General features: G+C 36.0%; 1 protein-coding gene across 1 annotated transcript in view; it reads left to right on the top strand.

The window, feature by feature from the left end:
* The first annotated feature begins 351 nt into the window (after window positions 1–351).
* The window catches only part of LOC143640077 (neuron navigator 3-like), a 148892-nt gene continuing 137901 nt past the window's right edge, over window positions 352–11342 (top strand). Inside the window, 3 exon segments of the mRNA XM_077108020.1 lie at window positions 352–877; window positions 6587–6695; window positions 7381–7764. Of these exon segments, the coding sequence (XP_076964135.1) occupies window positions 352–877; window positions 6587–6695; window positions 7381–7764 (1019 nt within the window).

The following is an 11342-nucleotide window of genomic DNA, read 5'->3' as shown; positions in this document are numbered from 1 at the left end:
AAATGTGGACCCAGCATCCTGCTGAGACATGTGATTGGATGAAGACTGGAAAACGTAGTTGGCTTCCTGGGCTACTTTTCAGCTGGAGCAGAGTCTTTGATGAACTCTTTTCTGCTTCAGATATATTTAAGCAAAATGTTTGTAAGTATTGCTGATCAGTGAAATGATGTGACAAGCTCAATTATGGGCAAATATTTATATGTTACATATTGCCAGAATCTTCGGTGAATGTTTGAGCCTGAGCTTTTATTGAAGTGCATATGTTAATTAAAACCAAAAGGGCTAGTTGCTATTCTAGTGTAAAAAGACAATATGCTGTCCAGTTGAAAGGAAGAAGACACTAGAAGAATCATGCAGCGGCCTGCTGAACTCTCTGTGTTTCGGAGCAAAGAAGTAAGGAGAAAGGGAGCTTGCCTTCAGAAACAGAAGTCTCTGACCAATCTCTCCCTCACCAGTGAGGGGGAGAGGAGAGCCACTGTGCGCATTTCCAACTGGTTTGGCAATGCTGCAAAGGCAAGCCAGAGAGAATCCAGCTATGTGGAGAGGTGCTCACTGTCCAGGTTTCTCTCACGCTCTGTGCAGTCCCTGTACCACAGCAGCAGCTCAGGGGCCTGGAACTTCCTGCCTACAGGAGGCAGCCAGTCGTGCAGCGAGGACTTAGAGGACTGGCCTTCAAGAAGAGGCTCGGAAGGCGAGAGTGATGAAGATAGTAGGTCTGAAGAGGAAAATGTGTCCTCCAAGCCAAGCAGCCTGAGCAGAAGCTGGGCGGAAGAGGAGGGAGAAAGCTGCCTGCGGGAGGGGACAGCTCACCTGGATGAGGATGTGATCCTTACAATGCTGGGTGATCTGGAGCAGGCTCTTTACACTGACTTACTAGGTAAGTCTCCTTTGCTCCTAAATATGTGTATGGGATTTTAATAAATTTCATTTTTTCCTATAAAATCATTTGCATGAGTCAGATCTTCAGTTTTTCAGACTGATTTTTAAAAATATGATCACTTCCCTAAGCTTTAAAATTTATTATATCTTGAATTTTTTTTTTTTTTTTTTTTTTTTTTTTGTAAAGCTGAGCTGTGAGTACCAATTGTGAAGTCTAATTGAAGAATGTAAATACCAGCCATCTGCCATGGGCATTACTGGCCTGGTGTCTAGTATATTCCAGATATCCCTAAATAAATGTTAACATTTTAAAACTCCAGGTGTGTTTTTTACTTAGTCATTAATGGAGTCTATTTGTTCAGCTTCCCTCAAGGTGACCTTACCTTCACATATGGAATGAATAATGTACAGCCCCCTGGGTATATTTACTGTGTAGTTAAGTTTCTTCTGCTGTCTCCAAGTTACCTGAATAGATGACCCTTTTTTAAACCTCAGTGACAAGCACCCCAAATTCTAGTAGCATGACAGAGATGCAGGGATATCTACTTCCTTTTATTTATGTGTGTGTGTGTGTGTGTGTGTGTGTGTGGCAAAAGCTGTGTTCATTATAACTACTTAAACTATGCAGATAACTATGAACTGTTTCCATACTTTACAAACTAGGCCTTTTGGATGATATGAGGCTCAGTAGTAAATTGTGAATGATCTTTAGCTATGAAGATGCCAGGTGATTCTTCAGCTTCATGATTAAACTTTCAGGGTTAACTTTGCCACTTATCCAAACAACTAAAATGTGAACATTTTGGTATTTCTAAATTCAGTGTTCTGCCAAAATATATTTACATCCTATAGTCCTTTCTTCAAAAATATCTATGTATGGAGCACACCACATTTTATGTCAATGTGTATTTTTACAAAGGACTTCACACAGGACTCCTTATATGCAAAAGAATTAAACCTGGCCACTGATCTCTTTGTTTCTGATGCATGCAACTGATGCTAAATACAGACTTATTTTGATTCTTCCTGCAGCCCCTCCTGTTACAAGATGTTTTATGAGATTATCTGGGTTGCTTTAGTGAACCAGCTTTAGAAGAAGAAAGCATAGAGAGACAGCACAGGCAAATGTAGCTCAATTTTTCATGTCAGTTTGGCTTTAAAGGAGTAATGTTTCCACAGTTGTCTCTGAATGGTGATTTCCGAATCTGAATGTACCAGGTACTCAGACACCCAAGATTTACTTCTTCACTATTGTGTGATTTCTGTGACGAACTGTTTCCTATAAAAGAGCTCTCTGTATAGTACAAAGGCAAGAGGGAGTCTTAAACCTTGGGAATCTTTTTTCTTTCTTTCTTTCTTGTTTTTTAAATCCTCTAGAACTGTTCATCAGGTAATATTCATCGTTGGCTTTTAAAATAGTTGCATTTATCTTGTTCTAAGTACCTCTTGTGTAAGTATTTTCAATAATATGAACAGAGTGCAATTCCCCTTGGCAGCATTTGTTGGTTGCTCCATTAAATTACAGCCTGCTGTGGGTGGGTGTATGTAAGAAACTCGCCTTTTTGTGCATAAATAACTTGGATCATTACCATCAGAGGGCAACTTCTCAATAGAAGTCTGAATGTCATGGTTTTTGACAGAGCATCTGCTTATTTTATTTATGTGGTTATTCTCCTTATCAGCCCCTCCCCAACTGGTGCCAATATTCAAAAATTCAAGTACAAAGTATAGGGGAGAGTTCATTCAAATAACTTTGACATGAATAATCATATTTTCAAATAATTAAGCATTCCAGTTAAATCCCTTTATTTTGGTAAATATATCCAAGGTCACAACACAGGAATTTCAGATTTTCTACCACGTGTTTGACTAGGTTCTGCTTATGACTCAAAATGGCCTCTTCTAACTTAGTTTGTAGGCAGGACTCCTTGAGTTCAACTTTGTTCTCTTGGGTATTTGAATAAATTAGACAGACTCGGATCTATACTATAACCACATAGGAGAATATTTAAAGTGATAATCATATTTTTCTGTTTTCCCCAGAAACATCAGGATAATGCAACTAAATTTAAAATTTTCATCCAAATCATTGTTGGGATCATATATAAAACTTGGGTTATATTTCAAAATTTTTAAGTCGGGCAACTGTGCTCTAAGTAATAACATTTGTAATATAATAGTGTACAGGTTATAATTCTCTGAATCAGGTTCATTCCTATATAATTTGATTTTTATTAAAAGATGGCAGTGCTGGCAATGTTAATTATAATGTATATAATTAAAGCCTAAAAAGGGCAGAATTACACAAATTAAATGGTCTGTTTGCCACTAACTGATAATGCAAAAGTACCAAATTGAGCCTATTATTCTATGCTCCACTCATGGAAAATCCCTTATAAGCAATGAGAAAGCATTTTGCACCAATGTAAAAAAAACTCAAGTGGATTTCAGAAAGTATCATTCTAGAAGATGGGTGGAAATCCCTACCATGGTGTCTGACACATCAGAGGTGTCCTTCAGGAATAATAGTTGACTTTCAGATTATGCAAATGGGAAGAGATTCAACATTTTTGTGACTAAATAAATCTTCCATGTAAGTGTTTTTGCTTTTATGTATTTAGTAAACATCTAATTTTATGTGTGCCTTCATAATCAGCCTTTTGCATTCCCTGCTCCCAAGATCTCCTAGACATACATCATTTGAATACAAATTTATAGGACAGTTCAGACTGAGCAATCAATCCTAAAGGAATTGGTAAATGCACTTAGTTTTTATATGGCCTTTTGTGGGTCACTAAAAACATTTACAATAATATATTTTGCTTTGGTTATTATCTTACATGACATAAATAAGACAATGATTATGGTTCTCTCAGTAATTGTTGGGAGGACAAGGACCACATGTCTGATTATCGTGAGTGGTGCAATGTCATAAATGGAGGTAATGATGGAAAACATCAAAGGAGAGAGGGAGGCTCTGCTACTGAACACAAGGGACACCAAATAGCCAAGCAGTGAATTCAACTGGAGATATGCAAGGTGCTAACTAGAAAAAAGACATTTAAATAGAAATAGAGCAGATGTAAAAAAAATGTATTTAGCGAAAAAACTATAATGTTCTAAAAATGAACATTAAAAAGATAATGAAAAAATTCAAATATCAACTTTAATATTATGCAAGCATTTGAGATGCAGCCTGATTATCTCGTAGATGTTCTCCCAGAGGGAAGGGAATAAGGGATGGGTGGCATGTGATGGTGTTACCTAGCACTTGTCATGTGACATATTTCTCCTCCCTCCAATTCAAGTCCTCTCAATACTGTTAGACTTTAATGAGTTTGCATTTCTTGCCTTCACCTAAAATCAAAGATTGTATATGGGTTTACTTCTCCAGTTTACCTGCTTCTTCACTATTTTTGATCCAGTTTGAATAAATCACTTTGTAGTGCCTGCCTTCCCTTTGTATATAATGATATTTATTTCCTACTCTTTATAAATTTCCTTATAAAACCTCTGTTTTTTTCCTTCAAAGTTCTACCAGATTATTTGAAAGTGAAAGACTTATTGATAACTATTTCTCAAATATAATACATCATGTTAAGAAGATAAGCAGAAGAATTTCCAGGGAGGATATAGTCAGAATCTCTAGGGTTTTCAACAGTTCTCAGTTCTAAAATAAATGTTCATCTATGGGATTAGAGGCTTCATGACTTGAGTTAATGTAGAAAAGTTTATGACATGTGTGGGAGGTCTTGAAATGTATTTTTTTATGCCTTAAAATATGTTTACTTGATTTTTTTAAAAGAAAAGATATTAGTGGTTTCACAGGGCTTGGAGTGGGTGATAGCCAAAGACTAGTTATTGAAATGATGAAAATGTCCCAAAATTAACTATAGTAATAGCTCTATATATTTAAATATATAATGAAAACAAGCAAATTGTATGTTTTAAGTGTGCAAATTGTATGTGTATTTTATCTCTATAAGATTGTTAAAAATTAATAAGAAAACACTTTCTCATTAAATTAAGAAAGAAAGAAAAATATCTTTACTTGAAGTTATTTAGTACTTCCAAAGTGTGAAATAATGCTATTATAAAGCATGTTTCAATTGTTCAAATAATTTGTAAAATAAAAGGAACAGATTGATAGACTGGCAGCAGAATGGTGATTGTTTCTGGCAAACGTCCAGGATGAGGAGTAATGAGCAAAGTAGTGATGTTTGGCTGAAAAAGATAATAAAGGAATTAGCAGGGTTTTTTTCCCCAGATTTCAGTGGCTGCAATGTAAAGATAATATATTTTGTCTATTTAGCTTCAAAGCCCCTGGGCCTATTGGATGGAAGTTAAAGGAAGACAAATTATTGCTTGTCCCCCTTTAACGTTTTCACAGTGACACTGGCCTACTACTGGAAGGAAAGGTGGACACCCCTCTGATGATGAAAGTTTTAGACAGATGCTGGTGGCTGAGCTACCCATGAGACATGAATGAGTTCTGTGGCTGACAGGTCAAATGGGACCATCTCTGAAATCCTCACCGAATCTGTGATTATGGATGTTCAGTAGATACATTTGTTATATATTTTTAAAAGTGTGGCCTGAATGCTAAGGAAGAGTGTTAGCAGATCCAATAGCTGCCTAGAAGTTCCCATCCCTCTCCACCCCAATGGAACAGAAGAAACACGGTGTTTTCTCTTCTTTTCATGTTCTTCTTTTTATCTAGATCCACGAGCTTCAAATGGAGGCTTTACTGGAAAGTATTTCATAGCCATAAACAAAATGGCTTAATGGCGAAATGACGTATATGGTTGTGTGCAGGCCAGCCTTGACCATACCCGCAGAGCGATTTGACTCATATCCATTAGACAGACATTTGGGGTTCAAGAACTTTACTTGAATTCTAGTGTCACCAGTGTGGATTTTGGTAAACTATAGAAAGTGGAGAAGTAATTAAAAATAAAGACATCCAATATTATGAATCTTGGTCCAGGAGTCTAATAAAATTAAAAACTCACGAAAGCTTTTTAGCTTCTATGAGAAAAGGCCTCTTATGTATTCTAAAATCTAAATGTGTACTTGCTACATGAGCAGGTTTACCCTACCCATTCTAAGTATAGGTCATTATTGAGACAATTAATATACAAATAATCCTTTGTATCATTCAATTTTAGATTAAGCCACATACAATGTATTTCTTTCTTTTCTTTTTCTTTTTTCTTTTCTTTCTTTTTTTTTTTTTTTTTGGTACCCAGGATTGAACTCAGGGGCACTCTACCACTGAGCCACATCCCCACATCCCCATCCCTATTTTGTATTTTATAGAGAGACATGGTCTCACCGAGTTGCTTAGCACCTTGCTTTGCTGAGGCTAACTTTGAACTCACAACCCTCCTGCCTCCACCTCCTGAGCCATAGAGACATACAGTGTATTCCTGAGTGACTATTTTTGCAATGATTAGGGTCATAGAACTATAAGTGTTATTGTAATGTTTTTTTCCACTTAAATGTTACTACTTGTGAGGTTACATTTGTTTCTGTTCACATTTCATTTGTAGAAAGAAGAATTCTAATTTTCAGATGATAAGAGTTATTTGAAATTTCCTAACTATCTTTTGACTTTTAAGAAGAGGGCTTATATTGCCTGGCTATGTGTACAAATTATCCTAAGAACAGTAAATTGCATGAATTTATTATCATTCTTCTTTTCCAGGTGAAGACCCTGAAGCAAGAAGAATGAGAACAGTTAAAAACATTGCAGATTTGAGGCAGAATTTAGAAGAAACTATGTCTAGTCTTCGTGGGACCCAAATAAGCCACAGGTTTTTCTCAATTCTGTGAATCTTTGGGCCAATAGAGAAAAAAACAATTACAGTCAAACACTTCATTTCTCTAATAATGATACAGAAGAAGTTTCACTTATCTTTTAGTATTTTCTCATTTGAATTTTACATGATAATCAATTAGCAATAATCCTTGAACTGAAAATTCTCAGCATATACCCAGAGATTTTTCCCCTTATCCATCTCTTCTGTATAATTTGCTGTTCAAACTGAATTAGCAGCTGCAACTACCCCATCACAACTAAGATTTTCATGCCTGTCCCAGAGAAGAGTGGCAGAAACTTTAATATGGGCCTAGGGAGGAGTGATAGAAATCATTCAAGCATGATTGCAATTAATTTTCAAGATAGGTCTCAGAAGGTTACAGTGGGTTCAGCTTAGAATTTGTTGGGAAAGTGAAACAAATTGGTTTTTATCCAAAATGTAATGATGACATTTCCTTTAAAAGAACAAACAAACAAACAAAAAATAACTGCAAATGAATTTCCCTTCCCACATTTTGACATCTGCAGAGGTGCTTAGAATCACAAATGAGTAATTTAGCTTTCATGAAAGTACTATGCTGCTAAAAAATGAGACTGTGTTCTTTTCTTGTCTTTGTGCATTTTTGGTCTGTGGCCCTAGTGAACCAGAGGTGGGTTATCTCTCACTTTTTATTTGACAGCACCCTGGAGACAACATTTGACAGCACCGTGACAACAGAAGTGAATGGAAGGACCATACCTAACCTGACAAGTCGACCCACTCCCATGACCTGGAGGCTGGGCCAGGCATGTCCCCGCCTGCAGGCGGGCGATGCTCCCTCCATGGGTGCTGGCTACCCGCGTAGCGGTACCAGTCGGTTCATCCACACTGACCCCTCCAGGTTCATGTACACAACGTCTCTCCGCAGAGCTGCCGTCTCACGGCTGGGAAACATGTCACAGATTGACATGAGCGAGAAAGCAAGCAGCGACCTAGACATGTCTTCTGAAGTGGATGTTGGTGGATATATGAGCGATGGTGATATTCTTGGGAAAAGTCTCAGAACTGATGACATCAACAGTGGGTAAGTGGTCCTGATCTCAGCAGCACTATGTGAGGAGGGGAGGTGGCCTCTTGGAATACATTCCTGTGAAAACATGGGAGTTTCACTCACCTGATCCTTAGAAAAGCAAACAATCCAAGGTATACAGTACTGTTTCTGAGTCTTTCTTCTGCCCATACATGGAAAGTAAAATATCTGAGTTTTCTGTAGATTCTTTTTATTTAAGCTAGTAAATTTTCCTTTGGTTAGTTTTCAGAAACCCATGCGGCCTGTATTTTTCAGAGTGGTTTTCACATGCTCTCAGTAACAGATTTTGTAGTGAAGGATGTGGGAAGAAGACAGGAGGAGCTTTGCTGAACTGCTTGACTTTCTTTTTTGGCTCAGGTTGCCTCCAACAGCTTTGAAGAGAAAAAAATTTTTTTCTAGCATTCTTTGATTATATGCTTCCAATTAAATGAGGGAAAAATAATTTTAGAGTAGAAAGTTTTGATCAATATATTCTCCTTCAATGGTATCAAACTTTTAAAAAATCTTAGTCTTTGTTTTTCTTCTGTCTTCTATTATATTCTCCCCTGTATTTTGGCAGTTTGGAATCCTTGGTTTAATCAGAGAATGAGCCCTAATGCAGGCATAGGGTATTCTTTTAAACTGTCTTCTACTAATAATTGCCATTTTGAGCACTTCCTGTTATCTACCATATTTTGTTAAAGTGCTTAAATTTATTATTTCATTTAATCACCGCTCCAGCAATAACCCTTTTGGGGAGGAGATTTTTAGACATTCTTGCATATAATGAAACAGAGCCCAATTGGCCCAAATGGTGTACATAGGAAAGGCCAGACTTGCTTTAGAATCCAGGTATGTATGACTTAAAAACTGAGGCTCTGTAATTTATGGAAAAGTCTGCCAATGAACTTTACCTGTAATTTTCATGTGAGTCTGGGATTTGACCTACTCTTAATCTTTATTAATTTTAGAGGACCAGTGCAAGAAACCATTCTTCCATATGGGTAACCCTCCCTGATTTTATTGATGAAAAGCTTATGTTTGAATGATGACAAAAACTAAAAAAAAGAAAGAAAGAAAGAAAAAAGAGCTTTTGATCACATGTATTGCTCTGCTATGATATTCTGGTATCCACCCTATTGGAGTTTTAAACAATTTTAGAATAAGGGAGATGAATGATGAGGAGAGTAGATTGTAGTTTGGTTGTCATTGGAATCAGAGTGAAAACCAAATTCCTTTATATCATTGGACCCCTTGGGAACTTGGAACTTGTGTTACTCCAGTTCTTTTATTTACTTATTTTTGTTAGCTGGAATAAGAATAAAATTATAGCACCTTCATGAAGTTTTTCAGAATAAAAGAAATCATCAACAAAATTTCACTTATCCCAAAGTTTGCACAGTATTAAGTATTTGATAGTTTTATCCTCCTTCTTATCATTACATTTCTTATAGTTAATATAATAGAAACTGTACTTGTTTTTAGTTAGCATATTTATACATATGTAATGTGTCCTAGAAGGGAATACCCAGTCCAGGGAACATCATGGCAACATAGAAATATCCGAGACATAATCTTTCCCTCATATTTCCCTTTTTTCTTCTCCATTATTTCTGTTCTCCCTCCTATCTTCTCCATTCTTTTTCTATTTCTTTAAATGTGAATATATATGTATCTTCATGTTTTACATTCACTCTTCAAATCCATTGAATGAATATTTAATTTTATATACAAATATATATTCTATGTATGCACATATATTTATATATGTGCATATATATATATATATATATATATATATATATATATATATAAGCAATTTCATTATTCCTGGTAGTTTTGTCTTATTATATGAGACACATAAGTACTGAATTAGTGAGCACTGAACCATTGCTCCTAGGGGAAGAATAGGTTTAGGTTCCTGCAAACTTCTGGTTACATTTTCATTAAATAATCAGTATATAACTGTGTTTTTTGAGTGTTTCTGCTTAAACACACTTTATTGAATACATACCCTTGATTCAGTAACATGGAAATCACAAACAACAATGCCACACCTCATGTCTAAATGAAGCTTGTCTAATGCATTTTCTCTGTGAGACACCTCTTAGCCTTTCTCGCACTTAGGAACACAGATGGCACCTCTGCACCACACCTAGAGGGTGTTTTAAGTCATAAGATTTCAAATAGAAAGGACCAAAATGTGAAAAGGTGGCACTAGACCATGAATAGGACATTTTGGGTGCTATGAGAGCTGAAACAAGTAGATCGAGTGTTCCCTTGTTTGGCCTCATCTGAAAACCGCTGAGACTTGAATTTTTCACTTTTCTGCATATGTCCACAAATGACTATGAAAGTAAAGCAAGTATTGATTTTGAGTATACAAATAAAATTTAGAAAAGTAGGCACATTCACAAATGCAGGGTTGTGAATGATAAGGATTGAGTGCATTTATGCACACAGCGCATCATGGGAGTAGCTTAAATCAGAAATCAGAGGAGCATCTGCAATACAACATGTGGATAATTTTGAGAGATTCAATAGATAAAAACTGAGCTAAATTCAGAATTAGAAGAAAGTGCTAAACTCTGGTATGAAATAGAAAGGAGTTTAGTTCTGTTTCTTGATTTAAATAACTGTAGATGAAGAAAATATGCTAAAAGAGAAAATTTGTAAGAAAAGTTTAAATACAGAAGGTGTAAGCCATTCAGTAAACTTGACAAAAAGATAATTTTTAGAACCAGTGGGAGAGTTGGGTCAGATGATATTCAGTCTTCTTTCTCCTAACTGAAAGGCATGGAAGATGAATATTTAAGGACAAATTCCAAGAGCTAGGGACTGTCAAAACAGGCCTCAACATCATCATCCTAGAAAGTTTGAACTGTGTACTATCAACAGTGGAAACTGCAACTTCATAGAGATTATGAAATAGTCACAGAACAGGACATGAAGAAGGTGATAGTTTTTGAAAGACCTGTTTGGTGGAAAATGGATACAAATGAGAAACTCTGGAAATATATTAAGAGTTCAGATTCAAGGTTAGAAGGCATTTGTGGGGGTGAAGGGAGAAAAATAATTGATGAGGGAGGCACTTGAAAGAAAAAATTTTGCAGGGATGATGATGGACTACACATGAGGATATATGGGAGGTAAAGAAATCAGTCAAGATACCTACATTGTAAACACGGGAGATAGTAAAGGATACCATTGAAGAAAATAGGATGAGAGAGGGAGCTGATTTTTTGTTGAGGGTGTAGATGCATTGGAAACAGTAGGATATAGTTTATGAAAAAAGCAAAAGTAGTGTCCAGGAGAGAGAGATATCTCAGTAGAAGATAGTGGACATTGTGGAGGCATGAGGCCTCCTGGGGAAAGAATGTACAAAGGGAAATCATAAATTAATAAACATATACACACATTTGTGTGTGTGTGTATGTGTGTGTGTGTGTGTGTGTGTATATATATATATAAATAAGTTTTATATATATATATAAATTCAATTTTATATTCATACATGTGTACATATATATTTTATATATACATACACACATATGCACATACACATACATAACACATATATTGACATATTTGTA

This window comes from Callospermophilus lateralis, unplaced genomic scaffold (assembly GCF_048772815.1).
Source record: "Callospermophilus lateralis isolate mCalLat2 unplaced genomic scaffold, mCalLat2.hap1 Scaffold_112, whole genome shotgun sequence".
NCBI classification, from domain to species: Eukaryota; Metazoa; Chordata; class Mammalia; order Rodentia; family Sciuridae; genus Callospermophilus; species Callospermophilus lateralis.
Note: the sequence above shows the minus strand (reverse complement) of the source record. Positions and strands in the feature narration are given on the sequence as shown.